Source organism: Myotis lucifugus, unplaced genomic scaffold, assembly GCF_000147115.1.
Source record: "Myotis lucifugus unplaced genomic scaffold, Myoluc2.0 scaffold_17, whole genome shotgun sequence".
In the NCBI taxonomy this organism is placed as follows: domain Eukaryota; kingdom Metazoa; phylum Chordata; class Mammalia; order Chiroptera; family Vespertilionidae; genus Myotis; species Myotis lucifugus.
The window spans coordinates 3,051,321-3,077,977 of NW_005871065.1; the positions used below are offsets into that span (position 1 = coordinate 3,051,321).

At 37.9% G+C, this 26,657-nt stretch overlaps 1 protein-coding gene across 1 annotated transcript in view; it reads right to left on the reverse strand.

The window, feature by feature from the left end:
• Positions 1 to 26,657, reverse strand: part of CSMD3 (CUB and Sushi multiple domains 3) — an 831,991-nt gene that overhangs the window by 588,911 nt on the left and 216,423 nt on the right. The window contains 1 exon segment of the mRNA XM_006085310.3: positions 13,460 to 13,667. Coding sequence (XP_006085372.1) covers positions 13,460 to 13,667 — 208 coding nt within the window.

Genomic DNA, 26,657 nt, shown 5'->3' on the forward strand with positions numbered 1-26,657 from the left:
GCTCAACTTCACTCTCAAAAAGCATTTGACATTCTTATCGATAATACAATGGGATAAACCTAAGCTATTAAGAAAAATCACTGAAGGGTAATTAATAGAAGAACAAGATAAAGCCAACCACTGGAAAGCTGGAGCTTCCTGGTACCAGCTTTTGAGCCTAACTCTGTACGTCTTCACACTCCAACATCAGTGACAGCAGGTTAGTGGCTTGGACCATGGGATGAAACATTCCACAAATTAGGACAAATGTCCCCTTTATTTGGGGAGAGGAAACTTAGCAGCACATCCCTGAAGCTAGTCCACCTCTGCAAATATCAAGTAGAAAACATTCTGGTTCAACTCCATTACTGAGTCTACCACCCTAAACACATGGCCATCAGTATTATGGATCCTAATATTAAAGACAGAATACTCTAGAATTCACTGAAATGGTAGAATATAAATTTAAGAAGAATGCTGCCAGTCTTTAAAATATTTCCTCCTTGGATGTGTTATTAGCAGGCAAAATGGATACTGAAATATTTGTAAATTGACAGAAAAGTTTATAGTAGAAAGGAAAAGCCAGAAATTATCTGATTTACTTTGATACTTTTCTAATTCTATATAATAAAAGCATAATATGCTAAGTGTCCGGTCGTCCAGTCAGCTGTTCAACCAGTCAAAGCATAATTTGGTAATGATATGCTAAGGCCACTTCACTGCTCACTATGACATGCACTGACCATGAGGGAGCAGACAGTCGACCAGTCAACCAGTCGCTATGATGTGCACTGACCACCAGGGGGCCGACAGTCAACTGGTCAACCAGTCACTATGACGTGAACTGACCACCAGGGGGCAGGCGCTCTAACTGGTAGGTTAGCTTGCTGCTGGGGTACGGCCGATCGGGAAGGGACTGAGCTAGATGGGCAGGACACACCCTGGAGCCCTCCCACAGTCCCTCCCTAGCCAACCTCTTGTGTCCCTCCCCCGTCCCGATCATGAACTGATGGGGTCCCTCGGCCTGGCCTGTGCCCTCTCGCAATCCGGGAACCCTCAGGGGATGTTGGAGAGCCGGTTTTGGCCCTATCCCATAGGCCAGGCTGAGGGACCCCACTGGTGCACGAATTTGTGCACCAGGCCTCTAGTATACTATAAAATAATTCTCATGTTACTTTATTCTTCTAAATTCAGCACCCAGGAAAATAGTGGTAGTGGAAGTTCATGCATAGTGTACTGATGGTTTGAAAGAATTAATATGGCTCTTTAACTTGAAGATAATAAATGGCCTGAGAGATTCTCCCGAAGCACTATTCCAAAATCACCAGGGCAACCTTTCACTTCACTGGTTTAAACGTGCCCTGGTGGTTTAAAACATAATTGCACTTCTCCAAAATTAAAACAAACTGTTCCTGTAAAATCGCATTCCCAGGAAAAAGCAGGGGGCGAGGGGGAGTGCTGTCTAAAATGAGATTATTCTTTTAGCAAAATACCAACTTTTCAGTAGAAGTGAAAGTTTAAGGTGAAAGTAAAATGACTTTTATTGATAAGGCTTATTTAGTGAAGGTAATCTTTACTGTCAAGTAACAGAAGGAAATCTTTGGACAATTGAAAATAATAATGTCTAAAATTTATTGTGCATTCAGAGTAGGCTCATGCTGAGTTCTTCTGTGTACAACTCATATTTCCATGGGGGGGGGGGGCATTAATACCATGCTCGTTTTAGAGAAGAAGAGAATAAAATAGAGAAAATTTAAGTTGTCCAAGGCCACCCAGCTAAAAAGAGGTGGAGCGAGGATTCAAAGTAAGATTGTTTGGTTTCAGTGGTCTTGACCATCCCATTATTAACAAAATCAAAGTGTGGATAATTTCAACAGCAACACCATTTCCTGTTTACTATGTATGACAAGCTCATTTTATAAACCATGAATGTAAACTAATATATTTTGAGAGCTAATTTAAAGTAAATTAAATAGTTCCTAAATCTGTTAGAATTCTATTTGGCTTCCAGATACAAAGCTTGCACAAATTTCATGTATCAGGCCGTGTGTGTGTGTGTGTGTGTGTGTGTGTGTGTATGTCTAATTTATTTAAGGAAAATCCTCTTATCTTACAGTGCAGGAAACAGCAAAACAGAGCAAACCTTTGGGTTCCACTGTTGAAAGCTTGGAACATGTCCTGCTCTGTTTCCGCACCCACTCATTTATGGAACTATCCCTGTCTGCTTTTGTTTTAGTAATGTAGAATTTGAACAAAAAATATCTAACATTTTAAATTCCATGAATGTAAACTAATGTATTTTTGAGAGCTAATTTAAAGTAAGTTAAATATTTTTTAAATCTGTTAGAATAATATTTGGCTTCCAGATACAAAGCTTGATTTATAGTAGCCCTAATAAGCAGGAATATGTTGTCTTGTATAGCAAGATTCCCAGAGTTGGCAGTAAGGGTTGATAAACTGCTTCAGGTGCCTTAGAGGATTGCATCACTAATGCTCCCTGCTTCCCAGTATTCCTGCCCTTCCTGAGCACTTTGAAGATGTACTGTTGCCCTCTTGCAGCCAGGCAAGGCCCTGGGACTAGCTCAGGCCAAATAGACAAAGATCAGAAGTCTAGTGTTCCTTTCAAACTAAGGCAGTTAAAAAGCCCTTTCCTGACCCTTTCCATCTCACTTCTTCCCTCCCTGGACTTAGAAACCCTGTGCTGTAACTGCACACACAAGATAGTAACAGGCTAAAATCCCTGAGCTACTATTTAAAAAGCAGTTTTCCTAGAGCAGCAATTTTCCACCAGTGTGCTGCAGGAATTTTTAAACATGCAATACCTGACTATTTAGTCAGAGGCACTAACCTCTTCTGCCTTCGATAGTCAAATTAAAAAAATGACAACAAGCAACACAACAATAGTCATCCGGTGTGAATGTCCTGTATTGAACCATAAATATATAGGTCATATAATAGAGTTGCATCTTATTTATTTGTCACATGTCCTAGTAAGGTTGCATCTAATTGGTTAATTATTGGTACCAGAAATCCATATATACAAGTACCGATTTTTTAAGTCACTTTAGAGCACAGAAGATGTATAATTACTATTATTATTATTTTATAAATCAATTAAAAGTATACGTATTTTGGTCAAATCAGCATAAAATGTACTATATTTTTGGTGTACCACAGAATTTTAGTAATTAGTTTATGTGTGCCATGAGATGGAAAAGGATGAAAATCACTACCCTAGAGAGATGATACTACAACTGAGAAATAAACCTTTGTTTAGTAAGCAACTGAAATGTCAGGATTAATTTGTTTCACTCCATAGCCTAGACTCTAGCTAATACATAATGATGGTTTTCATCATCAGACTTGCAGTTAGATAATTGACACCCTTTTAGCCATCATTATCACATTTCAGGCCAGAAGGTAGGAGAGAAGGAGAAAGGGAAATAGTCAAAGAAAATCCTAACCAAATATGCTTTTCTAAATTTCTCTCTCAAAAGGCAAAACTCAATGACTTGTACACAAACTTCATTGACCAACATTCCTTCATATGGCCATTTCGATTACCTGGGAGTATTGGAAGGTGAGTATATTTAACTGAATACTCCACCATCCCCCAAATTGGTAAGAAGGGAGAGGAAATTAGCATTAAGTTATTTCTAAAATTTTTAAGGCTCTTCTAATTTCCAAATCCTTCTAACTACTTCTTTCTTGATTTTTGAGTTTCAACCTTCAGGGACCCTATCCACCCTGAAACTGTCTCCTCTCCCTGCTTCCACAGAACCTCTCTTTCTGTGTTCTTCTCCTTCCCCCCTTTCAGTTTTCAATTTTGTTCACTAATGTCTCCTCCTGCCCATATCTCAAAGTTGTTCCTTTTCAGTTTTTATTATTCCACAATTTTCTTTGAACTCAGGGACTCCTAGAACTTCATCCATACTCCTCAAAATTATTCTCACTCAACTTCAAAACCTCTCCTACCAGCCACTTCTTGTCTTATTCTTTGGAAATTCAATATTTCAATAATTATATATTTGTCTCCCATTAAACTACTACTTTTTCTATATTTCTCATTCCATTTAGAATCAGAAAATGTTTAGGCATGCTCAATTCCTCCACCTCTTTTATCCCATCTTACTTTCAACTAATATGCAAATACCAAACACTATCTACTAAATTAAATTTATATAATCCTCCTAACCTTCAACCTGAGAACAACTTTATTGGTTCTTATTCTTTTCATCACTCACAGGGTCCCATTTTCAAAGCTTCTGAGTTGGCATGCTTGCCTACCTTTTTTCCATCCTCAACCAATACTCATAATGACACTTCCAATTTCAAGTTAGATTATGTAATTGAGTTGTTTAAAATAATTGTGTGTCCCGCACTCCTAATCAACCTTCAGAATAAAAGCCAACTGTATTAATAAAGTATGCCAAGATCTTCATGATCAGGTAATCTCCCTGGAATTTCCACTTCTTCAGGAAAAAATAGTACACTATCTTTTACCCAACTGGGGGTTGAGTCCATAACCTGGGTAAGTGCCCTGATGGAAAATCGAACCCAAAACCTTTTGGTGTAGGGTACTACACTCAAATCAACTGGGTCACCTAGCCAGAGCATGGCGCCATGTCTTGTCACCCTCATTAATTATAACTCTTGCTTTAAGACTTTGCTGAAATGTACTCCCTCTGTGCAGTTTCCCTTAAATCCTTGAGCCAGTCTTTGCCTCTGCTCCGGATATGCTATATATGAGAACATATCATGGAAGTGTCTGTTTATAGACAAATTCCTTACCAGATTGTGATCTTGCTGATCTGAGTTGGCATGCTTGCCTACATTTTTATCATATCTTGTTTTGACTGTATATACTGTACACTGCCTGGTATGTAGTGAACACTAAATGGCCCTCTTAAAAAATAAACTTGTTGATAGATTTTCTTACATGTGCTCTCTCACTGTTTCCCTAAAATTATAACACAATATAACTCCCATCTTAAAAGCAAGTTGCCTGTAATTATCATTGTCTTTCTAAAACAAAAAATGCAACAGCTGCACCTACTCTGAAAAAGGATCCTTAGAGAATATAATTAAGTTATTTCAGTTTGAACTGAATATTATCAAGAGCTATGGGATATATAACCTTAAGGCATACCTTTCCACCAGGTTTTTAATGGTATGTCATTTGCAGAAACTTGTATAATGAGGAAATGAGAATGCAATAGTTTTTGCCTGCTCCAATCAGAGGTTTAATGAATGGAATTTTGTATCATATAATGTTACATGCTATAGTCAAACCTTTGTAAACCATGGAGCTAAGGAGGCTAAGGCCATGTGTTTATTAGCTTTGCAACACTCCTTATAGCTCTACTTACTTTGTTTTATTGCCATGGAGTTTCCCTTTAATCCACAAAAATGTTGCACAACAGTGCTTAAGTCACAAACTGAATCTGAAAAGAAAGCCATTCTAAATTTCTAACCTCTCTAGAAAAGTCTATTCCAAGGTCATGAGTGATTTTCCATAAATTATGCCCTCATATAGTAAAATGAATAATTTTACACTTGACAATTACTTTAAGGGATATTTTATGTTTAAATAGTTCAAATACTACGATAAAACAGTGTTTTCAGACATTTGTTATATCTCACTTTTTATAATTTTACATTTGATAGTGGCATACATTATTATTGCTGAAATGATCAATGTATGCTAATCAGTTGGCATTATAGCAAGCATTGTCACTAAGCAAAATTCAGGCTAGATGAAGTTTTATTTGATGAATATATACCATTTGATGCTAGTAACATATGGTAAGAACTGAAAAGATTGCTAATAAAAATAGAAACCTGGCATTGGAAAGATATTTCAATAATCATTCAGAATAATCCCTATAAACTTCATGAATCCTTTATTGCCAATAATCAATTTCTTACACCTATGTAAAAATCTTTTCAAAGAAAGGAACTTATTACCTATAAGCAATCATTTATTTTTTGGGTAAAGTATTACTTACTTTAAATGTCTACTAATCTTGAACCAAATTTTTCCTTTTATGATTTATAACTATTAGAGGCCCGGTGCACAAAATTCATGCATGGGGGGAGGGAGGGTGTTCCCTCAGCTCAGCTTGCACCCAATCCAATCAGGGACCTCTCGGGAAATGTCCGACCACTGGTTTAGGCCCCTAACTGCCTCTGCCCGCCTGCCTGATCTCCCCGAACCTCTCTACCTGCCTGCCTGATCGCCCCCAACTGTCCTCCCCTGCCATCCTGATCTCGCCCCCAACTGCCCTTCCCTGCTAGCCTGATCACCCCTAACTGCCTCTGCCTACCTGATCACCCCTAACTGCCCTCCCCTGCCGGCCTGCAGGCCTGATCTCGCCCACAATTGCCCGGTCAGTTACTATGCCAGTCAGCGTCAAAAGCTCTGCCTCCTAGGCAGCCATTGGCTCCTTACATTCACCCAGATTTGGTTCTGATTGGTCAGTTTCTATGCCAGTCAGCATCTCTGGGCCTATCAACAGGGCCTGATCAGAAAGGCAGGGCTGATCAGCATCCCTGGTGGAGGCCTAGAGAGAAATGGAGGCATGGCTGTTGGCCAGGCGGGGAGAGAAAGTGAGGCAAGTTCTGATCAACGGCTGCCACAGAGGCTACAGATCAGACCCTGCCTCTCTCTCTGTAGGCCTCTCTCTGGGTCTGATTCGCAGCCTCCGAGGCAGTCAGTGCTGGGTCAGGGTGCCACAGCAACCCAGCACTGACTTCCGGTCTGGTCAAGCCTTCCGTCGTAATCAGTCATTATGACCCTGACTCTTTATTATTGATTACCCTTAGTTTTTCCATCTATTCAAACATATAATCCCTCCTGCATTATAAATATAATATCTGAAATTCTCTCAGATGATCATCCTAAGTGTTATATATTTTCTGATTAAGATGATCGTGAAATAGCTTCAATATGTATATATAGTAAGTATTACCAGAACAATAGAGCATTGACTAATTCATTTCTCATCAACAGTGAGATAAAGGATTGAATATTTGAAAGAATATTGTTGAAGATAACAATAATAAAATATGCTTATAGTATTCAGGGCAATTGATCTATCTCAATCTATTTAAGTGACACCCAATAATTATTAAGATAATTAACACTGATATATGTTGATATTGACTCTCACATGAAATCAAATAATATACTCAGAAAAGAAAGTGCAATGTCCCAGGGATCTTCTGGAAAGGTCAAAATGTTCTACCAATAACATAAAAGCTGACTACTTTTTGTAAATTTCATGATTTAACCAAAGATAACTTGACAGGAAACATTAGATAAAGGAATCAAGAAGTCATAATTTCTTCTGGTCTCTACAAATATAGTATTCCTACAGAGCATTTACCCTGGAAGCCAACTTTAAAAACTAACGAAGTCTGATCTGGCCAGGTAGCCCAGTTGATTGGAATGTTGTCCTATGCACTGGTTGCGGGTTTGAATTCTGGTCAGGGAACATATTTAGGTTGCAGTTTGGATCCCTGGTCCTGGCACATGTATAGGAGGCAACTAATAGATGTTTCTCTCTCTCTCTCTCTTTCTCTCTCTCTCCCTCCCTCCCTCCATTCCACACTCTCTAAAAATTAAGAAAAACATATCCTAGGGTAAGAATTAAAAAAGAAAAACTGGCAAAGTTTAAGGAAAACAAACACAATAGAAATTTTACTTATAAAGTAAAATATGAACTCATGGATCTCATTATTTATATATGATAATAAAATCACAGAAATAAAAACTTAAGATACTGGGACATAGCATTTTCTTTTCTGAGTATTCAACTAGAACTTAAGATAAACTCATGGATGCTATACATATTGTTATCTATGAGAGTTCTAGATTAAGAATCACACAATTAACCTTTTAAAGTTGATGCCTATTCAGCAAGTTATCCATATCCTTGCTGCCACTATCAAGGACAAACTCATGAACTGGTTTTAACATTGGTCTAATCCTCAATAATATAAATTCTGAATAATTTAAATAATAAATTAAAGATAGAGGGCAATGCCACAATACCCAGAAGGACAATATTAAAAAGTTCATTAAATATTCAAAAGCACAAGGAAAATTGTGAGAGATGTAAAACTCAGAAACAGTAAATCTTATACCTGAGCTTACCCAATAATTTAGTAGTAGAAATAGCACATGTGTACATGATAATGATTTCTACTCGTAAAAATATTTTAAAGGTTCTTTCTTTGTGACATTTATGAATACAAGTTGAGAAACTTTATCTCATTACAGCATATTCTCAGTTGTACAGGGTAGAGTGACACCAAGTGAAAGAAAGTAATAAAACTATAAACTAGGGTTATAATAGTGTAGGCCAGTTTTTATTACATGGAAAAGTCTAGGAAGATAATTTATAACCATAATGTCTCCAGAAACAGAAAAATGTCAAATTTTTAATCATCTAATAATTAATCATATTTTTATCAAGAGATGGTTTAAAAAACAATAATATGTAACTTCAAGTGTACATTCTAATTTGATATATTTATATACTACATAGTAATCACCCTAAAAGTCCAGTTACCATCTATTACCATACAGTTGGCCCCCTTTACACATCTGTTTTTGATTCACAGTTGGTAACCCTTGGATGTGGAGGGCTGATCTATGTATTGATCTATGACATTTTATATAGAGGACTTGAGTATTCATGCCTTTTGTTATCCTCAATAGATTTTGGAATCAATTCTCTATTGATACTAAAGAACACCTATGTTTTGGGGGAGTCAAAGTTATGCACAGACTTTCAATTGTACTAGGGGTCAATTTTCCTAATTCCTGAGTTGTTCAAGGGTCAACCATGTAAGTACAAGGTAACATACTTTAGAAAAAAAAAAGTTATCCCAGGATGCTTTTCAGTTACGTCTAGAATGTAATTTTTATTATAGCAGACAAATGTAGTTCTATCATCAAGAAGATCATGAAAAATGTTATGTAATAACAAGAATTATTTATAAGATGAGATCAAGTGGACTAGTCCATACAAGCACTGGTTCATTAGTGTTTAATATCATAAGGTATATAGAGAAGATAATACATTATAGTCTCCGTGTGATCAGAATTCATGAATATTTTATTAACCAGTGTAAATATATCCCCCAGGACAAAGTATGATGTGTTTGTTGAATGAATGAAAACTAGACCTTATTTTTAGCATGTAGTATATATCCAGGCTTCTGCAAAATTACTTTTTCCTAGGCAAGATATGGGGTGTGTGTGTGTGTGTATTATTTATATATATGAATTCAAGAACACTCAAACTTCAATCAAGAAGACCTGTGAAGATTTTTAGCGAGGCAAGGATGGAATATAAAAGCTAGGAAGCAAAATCTTGATCTAGCAGATTATAACTTGTCCAGTTTATATAGTGAAGGAAAGAAATCAACTCAATGGAGCAGTCCACCAGCCCACAGACTTGATGGTTCTTACTCCTTTGGCAAGTATGTCACTCTGTGATGGCCAAATGTGGCTATGGTAGCTTAAGAATGTTAAAACTAATAACTGCCTTTTCCTGTTCTAATTCTGTGATCACTGAGCAAGCTTCTAATTATAATATGACTTGCCATAAATATCTACTCTCAGGGAGAGACTATGTTGTTATGGTGACATGTTTTCTGGTGCATAAAACAAATAAATAACATGTATTCATTCATTTAAAAAGCATGAGGTACATCATATGCTCTGGACACAGTCCTAAGATTTTTAAATTAAATTGATATGGTATCTGCCTTCACTGAGATTATAGTATTTAAGGAATATCAGCACTGAACAAGGAATTTTAAACTCTAATGGATATTAAAAGATATAGACAATGTTGTGGAAGTGCAGCAGGATGATTTTACCTACTTTAAACACTCAGAGAAGACAAAATAGAGGAAGTAATTTTTAAAATGTAATTAGAAGAGGGAATAAACATTAGTCAGTTAAAAAAATGGAGAAGGAGGGGCAGAACATTCAGGAAAATTAAATAGTATTTGCAAAGGATTTATTAATTGTGTCCTATTTTAAGAAACTAAAGGGATGCCATTATTACTGGAGCATGGGAAGGAAGGGTGGGAGTAAAGATGAGAACATGGTGAATAGCTAAATGAGCACTCTATTTTCTGTGAGTTTGCATAACATTAGCCTGCTCTAACAAGACAGATTCAGTTCTATCAAAATCCATGATCTCATTCCAAAAAGTGTCTTCATAGCCATCCAGCACTCAGTGATTCCTAGTAACCTGATCCTGTCATGCTCCTTCAATCATTCCCTCAAGAAACAGAATAATTTCAAATGGTGAAATCCATGAAGTTTTAGAATTTTTCATTACAAGTGGTTATAGTGGAGGATAAACTGTTCTTGTGAAAGAAAGAAGAGTTAAAAAAGAAAAAATATATTAACAATAGATAATATAACAAAGGCAAATTAAGTACAAAGACATTATTGGAAGCATATGTGCCTGTGTGTATATATAATGTATTACATTAATATTAAGAATATATGTAAAGAATTTGTATAATTTGCCTGAAGATTCAGCAAGACATTTCTATAAATAATGGTTTTACTTGTGCTCATTAAGATACAAGCAACGAATTTGAAAAGTTAAGTATTTGTTTTTTAAATATGATCTCATCTAGTCTTTCCTTGAGTGATATTATACTTTACTTCCTGAGTAAATTGAAAGTATAACTTGAATTTTCTTTTAACTGAATTTTCAGTGTTAATCAGTATGTGTTTACTATGTTCATGAACTCCAATTTAATTGAAAAAGATTGCTTAATTATAAAACAATAGAATTTATGAAAATCCTTTCCCAATCACAAATCCTTTAAAACCCCTGGTTTAAAACTATTGTTTCCTAAGAAACTATACAACACATCCACACCATTAGGAAAAAATGAAAAGTTAGAAAAATCATTGTTCTTTTTCTGATAATTTACAACATGGTGAGAAGACAGGCAGGTTTGTACTTTACTTACTAGTACATAAACCACATACCTTGGGATCATATGTCAAAAGGAGATGAATTTCTCTTCAAACCCTGGGGCAAATGTTTCAGGGTGATTTCAACAGATTTCAATTGTCAACAATTACCCCACAAGAACAGAATTAAAGATTAAATTTCAACCCAGCTGAGCATATATTTTTTTAACATATTTTTTTTATTGATTTCAGAGAGGAAGAGAGAGGGAGAGAGAGATAGAAACATCAATGATGAGAGAGAATTATTGATTGGCTGCCTCCTGGATGCCCCCTACTGGGGATTGAGCCTGTAACCTGGGCATGAGCCCTTGACTGGAATCAAACCCGGGATTGCTCAGTCCCCAGCCTAACACTCTATCCACTGAGCAAAATCAGCTAGGGCCTGAGCATATATTTTAATATTGAACATTAAACATGTATTTTCCTTAATAAATCCAAGTAATAACTCCCTAGGGCATATTGTTGGTGTTCTACTGTCCTTCTCAGCTATTCCCACTCTCTCTCACTACATAATGTTCACTCAAGCTGACCCTTTCTTCATCCTCTGCAATTGTATTGCTGTTTTTGTTTTGTTTTGTTTCATTTTTGTCATAGTATCCCTGGAACAATTTATTAATGTTTTTTCATACTCCCAGTCAATCCCTGATATGCCAAAAAGGTGTTTTTAATTTTTATTTATTTATTTTACTTTCCAACCATTCAAGCCTAGCTAAATGTAGACAATAGTTCTTTTAGAAAAATTCTGAAGTAATTTCCACAAGTTTGGAATGGTAGCATGAACTATATACTCTAGCTCATAAAGTTAACGATATATTGAAGACTAACAATATTTTCTATGAACCAAAACAAATAGGTAATTATCTTGTTGAATATAGAGATGAAAAAATCCTGAACATATTTTACTTCATGAAAGGTAATAAACATTAATTTTTAAATATCCATTACTTTCAAATATAGGAAATACTGAGTTATTAAAATTGCCCTGTTGTATGTGGTATATTGCAAACACAGCGAAAGTCTCCATGCTTTCCTTTACACAGTCATTGAAATTTAACTGCAGCTTCTCCCAAGAGTCTATCATCTGCTTTCTCTTGAATTGAAAAGTTCATTTCAATTTTAAAAGTCATTCTTTCCACTGTCCCATGCTTACTCCAGAAAATAAAACAGCCCGACTTTTATGTTACTGATGCACAGACTTAGACCCTTTCTAGTCCTGTCTTTTCATTCCATCCTGTCTCTATCTAGCCATGAATACTGATGTCTACTGGTTCAGTTACCATCTATGTGTACTATATACCAGTTATGCTTCTATTCAGAACTCCTGAATCACAGAGACAGATATAAAAGATTCTTCAAACGAAATATATCTAAAAAAATTCAATATTCATAGCATCCCTACTGCAAACTTGACCTTCATTCAACATTTTCCAATATGTCTTTAACAATCTGTATGTTAGAAAATGATATTTTATTTTAGCACTCTCTTTTCTTTTATCACTCCTCAGCCCATTACAGTCCTTTTTGTTATACCTCCTAAATATCTCTCAACTCATTCTTTTTTTTTTTTATCTCCATCAATACCATCATAATCCAAGCTACCGTGATATGTTTTGGGATTTCAGCAACCACCTCTCAAGTGGTCTTCCCACAGCTAATTGAGCCCCACTGAAAATCAATCTTTACACAGAAGAATAACCATTTGAAAATTCAGAATTTAGACCTCTTCATGTAATTGTTTTTTATAAAAACACTTTAATAAATTCCCATTGTTCTTATCAAATCCTTTTCATGGCTTAAAAGGCCCTTCCTAGTTTAGTGTTTATATTTTTTTTTTCTTCACTAATCTTATCATTCTTTACTCAATTACTGATTCATAATCTACTTTACCCTTTAGTAATAAATGCATTCAATTTTGTAAAATGGCATAAAGGAACATTTTCTTTTAAAATTATGTTCTGAAAACTGCAGTTTTCTGAACATGTCTTGAGTTTCTAAAGAAAGAGACCATACTCACTCAGAATATATTGTTTAAATTTTGCTTTCAGATAAAAGGGTATATAAGATTTAACTACAAAAATAAAGCCAAATTTCTTCCAGGACTATTCTATTAATTTGAAAGGAACCGTCAAGTATGGACTGGCATACTAAATAACGCAACTGTAGATTACATTAGAAATGTGATTTCCTTACTCAAGTTTTGATTAAATCATATTACTTTCCATGAATAGAGTGATAAGGAAATACTGACGGGAAGCTCTGTCTTTCAAAATACCAATCTATCTGCTCTATCAGTGCCCTGACTTTCTAAAATATCCCTTATCTCTGACAGTTGCCACTTATAATTTTCCTGTTAATTATAAATTTCTTTCAAAAATGTAAAGGCCCACATATAACTATATTTTGATCCCCAATTTGTCTTAGGCAACAATATCAATGCTAGGTTAATAAAAAACATCTACTTACCATATTGTAGGTGGCTCAGAACCTTCGATTTCTAAGTAATCATACTTTTCTTCCATTTGGAAATCAGTAAATATGAGTGAAATCGTGTCCCCGGGCTCCGCTACAATGGTCCAAGTGCAATCGGCATTGTTATGGTATTCATTGGGAAAACTAGGGCTTGATATAATACCACTGGATCCTCTCATGGTTCCTCCACATGCATCTTCAGCTGTTAAGAGCAAGAATGAAATGTTCAGATATGAGAGAAATGCAACTCTTTTAACATTTTCAAATAAAATAACAGACCAAATGTTGTGATACCAAGTGCATATACCTAATAGAGATAAAATAAAATGAGAAATCCATGAAAAATATTTAAGCACATATATAAATATAAACTATATCTTGACAATTTTTTAACCATTGTTTGAAATAGCAATACCAGTAAGTAAAATCTAAACTCCAATTGCTCTCAGGATGACAGAACCAGGATTTTCTTTTCATTGATTAGCTGATGAAGTGAGCAAAATAAAAGAAACATCACCCTTAAAGTCTGTAATGAGAAATCTTTAATCACTTTGTGCATGTTTATGGTAAGGCTGAGCTTTAGTTTTTGTTTTTATGTAATAAAGAACAAAATGAAGAAACAATTTGAGAGAGAATATAATAGAGTTTTGTTAATGGCATGATTCAAATACTATTGAAAATATTTGTGGAATTGCAATATAAATAAAAATATATCATATGTCTAGAAAACTTTAATTAGAGAGAAATTATATATTAACTAATATATCATTGGTAATATATTTCCTACTAGAGGCCCAGTGTACAAAAATTCGTGCACTCAGGTCCCTCAGACTGGCCTGTGCCCTCTCACAATCAAGGATCCCTCGGGAGATGTCCGACGGATGGTGTAGGCCTGCTCCCTACCACCGCTTCTGTGCTTTCCCAGCCGTAAGCCTGACTTCTGCCTGAGCGGCGCGCCCCCTGTGGGAGGGCACTGACCACCACTGGGCAGATCCTGCATTGAGCACCTGCCCCAGGTGGTCAGCGCATGTCATAGCAACTGGTTGTTCTGCCGTCAGGCCAAACCCGGCTCTCCGGCATCCCCTGAGATTGTGAGAAGACACAGACCAGGCTTAGGGACCCCACCAGCACACGATAGGGGCCAGGGAGGGATGTGGGAGGTTGGCCAGCCAAGGAGGGACTGGAGGAGGACTCCAGGGAGTGTAGGACCCATCTAGCTCAGTCCCGATCGGCCAGATCCCAGCAGCAAGCTAACCTACAGGTCGGAGAGTCTACCCCCTGGTGGTCAGTGCATGTCATAGCGACTGGTCAACTGGTTGACCGTCTGCCCCATGGTGGTCAGTGTACGTCATAGCAAGCGGTTGAGCGGCCTTAGCATATCATTAGCATATTACGCTTTGATTGGTTGAATGGCCGACCGGACCGGACGACCAGACACTTAGCATATTAGGCTTTTATTATATAGGACTAGTGACCCAGTGCACGGATTCGTGCACATTGAAAGAAATTAATTAGAAAATGGCCGGTGGGGCAGGACTGGGCAAGGCAGACTGGACACGCCCTGGAGCCAACCTGCCTCAGTCTCTCCCCAGCTGGCTGCACCTGGGGTGGCGCCATGGCTTGAAGGGCGGCTGTGGAGTGAGGGGGGAGGGTCCCTTCGGCAATTGGGGTCCCTCAGCCTGGCGTGCAGAGATTGGGCTGAAACTGGCTCTCCGACATTCCCCGAGGAGTCGCGGTGTGTGAGAGGGCACTCTGCAAAGTTGCTGTCGTACAGGGTGTGGAACAAATGCAAGTATGTAGTAAACCAGATGCGGGGCCGACAGTGCCCCAGCAACAACATAACCCACGGCCAACCAAAGGTGGAATCGCGCAGCCCTGTGAGGAATTGGGCTCCTCTCTCTCTGGTTTCGGGGTGTGTCTCCCGAGAACTGCTGCTGCCAAGTCACTGCAGCTCAGCAGCTACTGCGTTGAGCATCTTCCCCCTGGTGGTCAGTGCACATCATAGCTACGAGTCAGACAGACAATTAGCATATTAGCCTTTTATATAGAGAGATTACTCCACCAATCTACACTAATAAAAGACAAACATGCAAACTGACCGCACCTGCACTATGCCTTAAGCCACGCCCACAAGCCAATCAGAGCGACTATATGCAAATTAACCCAACCAAGATGGCGGCCGGTAGCCACAGAGGTGGAGCAAGCAGGAGGCTTGGTTGCGCCAATGATGGAGGAAGCCAAGCTTCCCGCTTGCCATGGCGGGCTCTGAGCTCCACTCAAAGCAACAAAGTTTCAATTATAGAAGATAAATAAACCCCAGATACCTGCTTTCAGCCAGCCATGGCCACGGAGCTGGAGAGAGCAGGAGGTTTCCCTCCCGCCCACCCTGGCTGGCTCTGAGCTCCTCTCAAGGAAACAAAGTTTTAATTATAGAAGGTAAATAAATCCCAGAATAAAAAAAGAAAAAAGAAAAAAAGGAGAGGCTGGGAGCTTACATCGTTGCGGGGGGTTGGCCAGCCTTAAAACAGCCATCAGCCCCTCACCCAGGCTGGCCAAACCTCCATGGAGTGAGGATCCCCACTGGGGGGGGGGCTTGACCAGCCTGCAAACAATCATCAACCCCTCACCCAGGCTGGCCAGGCACCCCAGTGGGGACCTCCTCCCTGAAGGGGGTGTGACCAGCCTGAAACAGCCATCATCCCCTCCTCCAGGCTGGCCAGGCCCCCCAGTGGGGACCCTCACCCTGAAGGGGGTGTGACCAGCCTGCAAACACCCACCAGCCCCTCACCCAGGCTGGCCAGGCACCCCAGCAGGACCCCCACCCTGATCCGGGACACCCTTCAGGGCAAACCAGCCAGCCCCCACCTATGCACCAGGCCTCTATCCTCTATAATAAAAGGGTAATATGCAAACTGACCCTAACAGCAGAACGACTGGGAATGACTGGTCACTATGACACACACTGACCACTAGGGAGCAGACGCTCAATGCAGGAGCTGCCCCACGGTGGTCAGTGAGCTCCCACAGGGGGAGCTCTGCTCAGCCACAAGCCAGGATGATGGCTGCCAGTACAGCAGTGGTGGTGAGAGCCTCTCCTGCCTCCTCAGCACACTAAGGATGTCCGACTGCAGCTTAGGCGTGGTCCCCGCTGACAAGTGGACATCCCCCGAGGGCTGCCGGGCTGCCAGAGGGATGTCTGACTGCCAGCTTGAGCCCGATCCCCCAGGGAGTGGGCCTAAGTCAACAGGTGGACATCTTCTGAGGGGTCCCAGACTGCAAGAGGGCATAGGCCGGGCTGAGGGGACCCCCCCCCCCGAGTGCACAAATTTTTGTTCACCGGGCCTCTAGTCCTATATAATAAAAGGCTAATATGCAAATAGACCAAACGGTGGAACAATCACACAACTGAATAACTGATCACTATGACATGCACTGACCACCAGGGCGTGTGTGCGGAACATGGCAGGCGTTGGCCGCAGCGAGATAGTGGAGCATGTGGGTGGGGGCAACAGACCAAGGCAGGGCACTGGTCACTGTCATCTGGGAGAGCTTCTGGTAGTTACTGAAAATTCTTTGCGCCCTCATGCAACGGTTCCACCCAGCCTGGCGCCAGACCCAATAGCTTGGCAACATCAGTGGGTGCAAGTGGCGGCTGCCAGCCCTGATCGCCCCTCAGGGCTTCTCCACCTCCCCCTGCTCCTGAGGGACAATCAGGGCCGGCAGGCACCTCTTGCACCCACTGCTGGCAAAGGCCCTGTTCGCATCCACTGCTGGCACTGGGGCCACCGCTCACACTCACTGCCAGCGCCAGCCCTTCTCACACCCGAAGCCAGTGCCGGAGCCACTGCTCACACCCGCTGCAGGTGCCCGGCACCAGTCCCGATCGCTTGGTGCCATCAGCGGGTGTGAGCGGCGGCTGCAGGCCCCAATTGCCCCTGAGGGCTTCTCCACCTCCCCTGCTCCTGAGGGGTGATTGGGGTAGCAGCCGCCGCTCGCACCCTATGACAGTGCCAGCCCCACTCGAACCCGCTGTTGGCACCAGCCCCAATCACTCTGCACCATTAGCGGGTGCAAGCAGGGCCAGTGCCGTCAGCATGTGGGAGTGGTTGCAGCAGGAGTGGGGCTGCCGGCAGACAGGGGACAGGGACCGCAGTAGGAGAGGGCAGGCAGGGGGATGGACCAAGACCTGTCCCAGTGCCTACTGCAGCCTCGTGGCCCACAGTTCCTTTCAAGGTGCATGAATTCATGCATATATAATCAATAATCCCATATAATAAAAGGGTAATATGCAAATAGACCCTAACGGTGGAACGCCCAGGAATGACCGGTCACTATGATGTGCACTGACCACCAGGGGGCAGATGCTCAATGCAGCTCTGCTCAGCCACAAGCTGGGCTGATGGCTACAAGTGCAGCAGTGGTGGCAGGAGCCTCTCCCACCTCCTCGGCAGCATTAAGGGTTTCCAACTGCGGCATAAGCTCAATCCCCACAGGGAATGGGCCTAAGCCATCAGTTGGACATCCCCCGAGGCTCCGGGCTGCCAGAGGAATGTCTGACTGCCAGCTTAGGCCCCATTCCCCAGGGAGCAGGCCTAAGTCGCAGGTGGATATCCCCTGAGGGGTCCTGGACTATGAGAGGGCACAGGCTGGGCTGAGGGACTCTCCCCCCTAGAGTGCATGAATGTTCATGCACCAGGCCTCTAGAATAATATATATTTTTCTAGGTATTCACATGATATATGGATATACAATATTATAAATAAATTTCCTATTAACTATGCTTTTGGGCTTATGGTTTTCATTTTACAAATAAGAATTATAAATTCTCCATGAATCTACTTTTGACCAATAGTGTATAATGACAGAGGGGTTACATGACCAGCTGTGTTTAGTGTAAAAGTATAAGATAAAGATCCTGACTAATAAAGAAATTGAAGCTATAAAAGCTATCTTGTCATAACACTGTTTAGACCAGTCAAGTTAATAAGTTACTAGATTACTTGTGCAATAAATTGCCTCAAGATTTATGTTGTTGTCTTAATCCACTCAGGGAATTCTTCCAATTCAAGTCAAACATTAGAGGAAAAATCTGGTTCTAATGACCACTTATTATTTCACGTCAAGACTAATATTCCATAACTTCCATAAATAGAGATGGGCAGCATCCTATCTAACTCCGCAAAGGCAGGGAATAGCAAAATGCCTTGATACTGGTGATAACTTTATTACCATGTTCTATATATACATCAAATAACATTAGCTTCTTTCTGCCCCACTCTTTATCCCTTTAATTCCACAATTCATAATTTTAAAGCATTAATATATTACTTATAAAACATTTAAATCACAAACTATGTAAATATGATATTTATTTTCATTACAAGTCCTACCAATTTTTTAGAGTAATTAAAATGAACTGGTGCTCCTGTCTAGATTATGAGATATAGTACTGTAATTTTCTTGCCAGAGCACACAATGCCTTCCCTCAACACTTTACCTTTAGTGTCTGGTAAATGTGTCTTGCTGCCCCCATCCTCAAACACAAATTAGTTCTACTCTTTTTCTTCTCAGTACCAATACCAAGGTTGAGTACTGCCTTGGAAATAAAATGTTACGCTGTTATATATTTGTAGTGGAAATGGTACATAACCTACTGAAATCAGCTCTGTGAGTTATTTCCCTATCTCCAGATAAAACTGTAGGCAGACATATGATATTTCAGCTCACACTCGGATTAAAGGAATACATTTCTCCATTTTTTTAATTCAAACATGTCAATTGACCAAGTAATATGTCCAGTCTTGAGTAGTCACTTACAAAAAAAAAAAATTACTTCATTTGCTTAAAGTTCTTTGCTCCCCATATCTTGGGCTTGTGGCAGATGGGGCAGAGCTGAGGAAGAGAAGTGGCTTCTTCCTTCCCGTGTTCCTTCCTAGTATTTCTACTCATTCCCCCTCCTCACTGCGCTCTCTGTGATGCCTCCTGAAGGAGGAGGAAACTAGGGGACGTGAATACTTTCGTTTGCCTGGTCCTGATTGGGTACAAATTTCCAAGAACTATGGCAGATGATTAAAAATGGTGGTTCTTTTTGGTCATGAGCCTTTGTACGGGAACCACAGAGATACTCCAATCATTCATTCTTGGGTGAGTATGTTTCTCTGCTGATTGCTTACATTTCCCTTCATAGCATGGATATAGAACGGTATATTTCCATCTTATTTCTGACTGTCTTCTTATCACTGAGGTGAGCCTCTTGGGCAGGATCTGAGACCATTTTAGGCCAGAAATCCCTCACAAAAGTCCTGCACTTGGTCAATGGAAAACATGCCCCATGTATTCTTCCTCTGTGGAAATTCAGTTTCTTCCCAAATGCAGCCCTATGGGTTTCCAAGAGACATTTAAATATTTCATCCATGGTTTTAAAAATAATACAGTGTGTTCTCCAAGCTCCAGGGCATACAAATAAAATTCTTTGTATGACACATGAAATGGAGAGCAACTTGTAGAATAAATCACTCCAGGCAAATTCTTATTTTACAGCAAAATGACTTCAAGCCTAAAAATGATTCCGCTTACACTTGAAAACAAGAATAAAAATTCAGATCTTGCAGCATACAGACCAATGCTCTTGCCAATTCTTGTAACAATTTCTTTGTTCAGCACTCCTGTTTGATATCTTTATTACTACAGAAACTATCATAGAATCCTTACATGACAGAATTGTGAAACAGGTAAAGATTGCTTTTTAGTACATGCCAGAGAGGCAGTATTTTGTCTAGTTGGCACAATTTGAATGCTAGAACCTATGTATTATGATTTGGCCTGGACTTAATACAGCATTTATAAAAACCAATACATTTTCTGTAATCATAGACTCATAGAGCAGAATGTATTATATAAACTAAAATTTTTATTTTAAGCAGAGATAGGACACATGAAAGGCAGCACTGGAACAAGCCATGACACCCTTAAACCTAGTCCTGGGCTCTCTTTGCTAAATAACATCACCTGATCTCTGGTCAGAGTGAGTTTTTACAAATTCTGTCAGTAACCTTTATTTTTTCTAACTGAAGTATAATTGCCATACAATATCCTATTAATTTCAGTTGTACATCATAGTGATTCAATATTTATATACATTATGAAATGATCACCACAATAAGTTAACATCTGTCACCATAAAAAGTTATTACAATATTATTGACTATATCCCTAAACTGTGTAAGTTCATACCTCTTAAACAACTATTTTACCAACCCCATAACCCCTTCACCCCTCTTGCAACCACCAGTTTGTTTCCTGCATTTATTAGTCTGCTTCTATTTTGTTTCTTCATTAATTTTGTTTTTTAGATTTCACATAAAGGTAAAATCATATATTTGTCTTTCTCCATCTGACTTATTTCACTTAGCATAATACCCTCTATATCAACTCATGTCACAAATGGCAAGGTGTCTTTCTTTTCTATGGCTGAGTAATATTCCATAGTATATGCATACCAAAAATTACTTATAGATTCATCTATTGATGAACACAAATGATGCTTCCATTTCTTGGCTACTATAACTAATGCTGCAGTGAACATAAGGGTATTTCCATCTCTTCAAGTTCATGTTTTTTTTTCTTCTGATAAACACCCAGAAGTGAAATTGCTAGATGGTGTGAGAGTTCTATTTTTAATTATTTGAGGAACCTCCATACTATGTTCCAGAGTGGGTACACTAAATAACATTCCCACAATAAGGTACTAAGGTCTCCTTTTTTCCCATATCCTCAACACTTAAGTACTTTTTGTGTTTTGTTAATAGCCATTTTGATAGGAGGTGATATCTCATTGAGGTTTTGATTTGCATTTCCTTGATGATTAGTGATGTTGAGCAATTTTTCATATGCCTGTTGGCCACCTATGTGTTCTTTGAAAAAATGTCTATTAAAGACCTCTGCCCATTTTTTAATTGTGTTGTTCATTTTTTGATATTAAGTTGTGCAAGCTCTTTATAAATTTTAAATATTAACTGCTTTTTATATGTATCATTTGCATAACAAAAAGGTTAGTATATGCACGCACAGACTCCTGTTCTAAGAGAAGGGAATAGGTTGTAAAGTTTATAGTGTGGTAATTTTTTTATGTATGTATGCATGCACATATACATAAACTGGATGATGGCAAGTTGCATATTAATAACTTTCAGAGTCAATGTGTTATAAAATATAGAGAAAACAATTGATTCAGCCAATAGAATCAATGAGAGTAATGCAGTCATTTAAAAATAAGAATTTTTAAAGCACTAATCCTTATGACTTGAGATGTATCCAATTATCTAGAAGAAATACTATCAATTGCCTCTTAATTCCTTACTGTATTCAAGTCTATTGCTAAAAAGTATAGATATTAAATATAAAATGTTATTAAATCTCATTTTAATTGCTTATAATATTGTAAATGTATCATCAAATAACTCCTATTTCTAGCTTTAAAATACTGAATTTATGTAAACTTACTAAACAATCTTCTTTAATTTCTTGCCATAGAGCAGGAAGAAAGTACCAAAATAAAATCAAAATTAGTTTTATTGAAGTGCTAAAAATTAAGAAAATATTTCAGCACCTTCCAAAAAAATGTATTTTTGATAAAATTAAATTTTATTTACTCTCAATTTCTGTTAGACTTATTTAGATACCAAAAATACCTGACTTTGCTTTGTCTTTAGATCATACATTACATTTAACATATTGTAAACGGGAACTGCCCCCAAAACATGGCAATTAAAAAAAAAGTTTCAAAAACCACTAGAACAATTTTCTGTAACACATAACTTCAGATACTGATCTCTGACTGTGCTCTGCCCTACTAGTTTCTTGTGAAATAGCTTAAGGATAGGGGTAGGTAGACCGGAAATACGCTTGTTTATCACAAAAGAGAAAGAATTGTAAATTTAGCCAATGAGTACACTTGGTCAATTCCAGATGTTAGGCATTCAATCCAATCTCCAAGGTTATCTTGGGAAAATTTCCTGCAAATCTCCTTTGCTGAATCTCAACATTCCATCAGCCCCAGCAGCTAGCAAGTAAAGCAGACATCTATGTGGGGCTTTATGTTCCTTCCCAAGACAGGCATAATTGTCGTCTGCCTTTTAATTAGACAAAACATTTAAACAATACACTCATTAATTATCTATTACATTACATATACAGGGCAGCAGTTCCATTAGTATAATTGTCCTTGTTTACATCTAATAGTTCAGCCTTATGCATCTTTGTGTTTAAAGATAAACTTTTCTTGATAAAGAAGAGAATTGAGCACCTGGGTAGTTAAATAGCATATCCAGATTGCTAGTTTTATTTTATTTTTGTCACACAACAAATAATGCTGTTCCAAGTTTTAAAGAAAAGTGTTTTTTTATGATTATGAAGAAAAATTAAAGGGTTTTAATCATCTTCATTTCTGAGTCCAGCTCCTTTCATACTAAAAAAGATGAAATTAAATTTATCGGGGAAACAGATGTCTAAGTCAAAGAAAAACATTCATCATTCATTCAGATGAACACCTCATGGAAAGAGGGGAAAAAAACCCCTATACATAATGGCATCTCAGAATGGAAGGTTTATTCCTGAATACTCAAATATGCTTTTGAGAAAATATTCCATGTTAATTTACAATTATCTTCCTAAGAGACATGTTGAGAAAATGAGGATAGTTAGTGCACTGAGGCAAGTAATTAATAAATATGTTGATTATAGTTTGATTGTTCAGTTTTATATTCAGCTTAAAATACTTTTCAGAATCTAAAAATAAAAAATACAGGCATTTGTTTATGATAGTTTAAATATTTTAAAAAATATATCTTTACAGCCAGAAGTCATGGCAGAGCAGCAGGGAGGAAATTTACATTCTTTTCTTTTTTTAAAAAAATTAGCAAAATATAATTATTTTCAAACACTGGCCCAGAGCCATACAAAACTGTGATCCCAGGGAAAGGGGAGTACAAAAGGGGAAATCCCTATAATTGCCTGGCTTTCTGTCTAAGCAATTCAGGACAATAGACTAGAGAGGGTGATTATGTGTAGAACTTGGTGTTCTCCCTGAGCTGAGTTCAGGGAGCATGAGGTGCCTGTAAGTTGTAAGATAGAATTCCAGAGGAGAGGAAAGTTTTCAGAAAAAGAACTCACAAAATCTGCATTGTGGCCCCATGGGTCTTAGCTAAATACTAACAAATATATGCAATGGGTGAAAGTGCATGAAGTCAGACAAAGAGAGACCAGGGATCTGGTTGCTGAATGGTTCCAAGAGAACACACAGGGCTGGGTATTTTTAAGTGTCCTCCAGCTAGGGTGGACAGTCCTCTCTAAATAACCAGAGTATTCAGTAGAAGGTTCAGAAGGGATGCACTTCAGTTTAAAGGCTAAACTATCCCTGGTGTAAAGGTTACTCTAGATTTTCCCTAACAATACTTGAAAATAAATCACAAAAGACACAAACTGAACCAAATGTAACTTCACATATATCAGAAGAAAGCCCAACATCCTCTAAGGAAAGATAACTAAATCCAGACATTCAACAACTTAAAATTCAATGATCAACATCCAGTAAAAATAACTAGTCACATCAAGAAGCATAAAAATTATGACCCATTACCAAGAGAAACACCAGCCAGTAGAAACAGAATAAAAATGATTGAGATGATGGAATTAGACTTCACAACGGATGTTATAATTATGTCCTATTATTTAAAGCAAAAGTTGGAAAACCATAGCTCAGACCATATCTTGTCTGTGCCTTGTTTCATTGCCTGAGACCTAATAATGAATTTTATAATTTTAAAGGATTATAAATACAACTGTAAAACAAACCAGAATCAAAGATAATTAAATACATAATAGAGACCATAGGTGCCATGCAAAGCTTAAAATATCTATGATATAGCCCCTTACAGAAAAAAAGTAAACACAGGGAACATAGTAAAGGAATTAAAGAAAAGATACAAGGTATAACCAAATTAAACTTTAAGAAATGGAAACTACATTATTAGAAATAAAAATAATTGCTCACTGGGCCTTACAGCTAATTAGATACTACAGAATAAATCATAGTGAAATAGAAGACAGAGCAATAGAAACTATGCAAAATGAAGCAAGGAGAATAGAAAATCTTAAACAAACAAACAAACCTCTCCCCTGTAGAAAATATTAAGGAGTTTAACATAAGTGATAATAAAATGCCAAAAAAGTTGTGGGGCATGTGAACATGTAAAGCAAATAAAATTACTTGAATATATAAAGGCCAAAAATATTTCCAAATAAGAAAGCATAGATGTTTTTAGGCATCTTGCTGTGGCAGAGACAAGTAGCTAAGCACCAAAATTCCTGTTCCACTTCCCCATGTACACAGTTGTTGCTGGGAAACAGCTGCTCAAACAGAACACATTTTCCAGAGCTCCTTACATCTAAGTCAGGTCATGTAACTGTGGATAAAATTCTGGTGAATTGGTTGTCGATGAAATGAGCTACTATTGCATAAAAACCTACCAAAATATTATTCACATTCTTTTTTTTCTACTTATGCTATCTGGATGTTGTGATCCTGAGTGACCTTAAAGGCCACATGTTGATGGAAGAGTTTCTTCCACATGGGTATTTGAAATCTCTAATTTGTCAGCTTTATAAAGGCTGAGATTATATCCATTTTTGTTAATATCATATCTCTATCATTTTTAAAGACCATCATATAGTAGAAATGTATATGAATTCATTGAATTAGATATGAAATAAAGAGTAATTATTTAAAGTGATCATTAACTTAAATTAATTATTATCTCTAATACATCAATGGAGTAGATTAAAAAGAGAATCACAAGGACTATATTACTATTGAAAAGAAGAGGAATAGTATGATAACTGGTGCAAGTCAAAACAAAGTTGGAGGATGAGAGGAACTGCCAAATAAATTCAAAGAACAAAATGTATGTGGCAGGTCAAAAGCTTTATAGGAAAAGAGAGGTAGCAAAACTGGAAAATGCTTATTGTTATTCAGAACCCAGAGGTGGAAGTTAGTTAATTTTTAAACTTCTCTCCATTTTTAACTTCTATAAATTATAACTTCATTATTTGTAAATGACAGAATTATATATGTAGAAAATTAAAATGTAGAATAAAGAGACTCACCAGATAAAATATACAACTTAATGTGTAAATTTAGAAAAACCATTGAATAAAAGGGCAACATATAAAAATATATCAGCAATAAACAATTAGAAACTGAAATTTTAAAATATTTCTACTAAGATATTTTAAATATCTTTGAATAAAAACAGTGAAACATGAAAACCCTGAAGAATTTATATTTCTGTTTATGAGAGAATATACAGATCTATGTAAGTAGACTAGAGGCCTGTTGCACAAAATTCCCTCAGCCCGGCCTACACCCTCTCGCAATCTGGGACCACTGACTCCTATCCGCTCGCCTGCCTGCCTGATCACCCCTTTAAACCTCTGCCTTGGCCCCTGCTGCCATGGCTTCATCCGGAAGGATATTCATAAGGTCATTTGACTGTCCAGCCTAATTAGCATATTATGCTTTTATTATTATAGATATTCCATGCTCTCAGATTACAAATCTAAAAATGTCAACTCTCTCCAAGATTAGTCTATGGTTTTGTGTAATCCCAATCAAAATTTGGTTTCCGTGTAAATTTGACAAGCTGATTTTTTAATTTATCCAGAAATTCAAAGAGGTTAAGCATAACTAACACAATCTTGAAGAGGAAAATAAAGCTAACTAGTCTGTATTATTACTTATTATAAAGCTACACTGGTCAAAGCAATGAAAAATTAAAAGTAAATATAGACCAGTCAAGCAATTAAACAAAATAAAGACTTCAGAATCACACACACACACACACACACACACACACACACACACACAGTGAAACACTCAATTTTTGACAAAAACAGCACTGCAGAGCAGTGGGAATATGACATCTTTTAAAAAAATTTTAGAAACATGTTTATTGAGACATAATTCATATACCATAAAAATCATCCATTTAAGCATACAATTAAATGATTTTCTATGCTGAGGCATGTCCTAGATCATCACTTCATTCTATTTTCATAATATTCCATTATATAGATATAGCATCTATTTAAACCATCCATTTAATGAATGGGGCCTGGGCCATTGGATATCTATCCA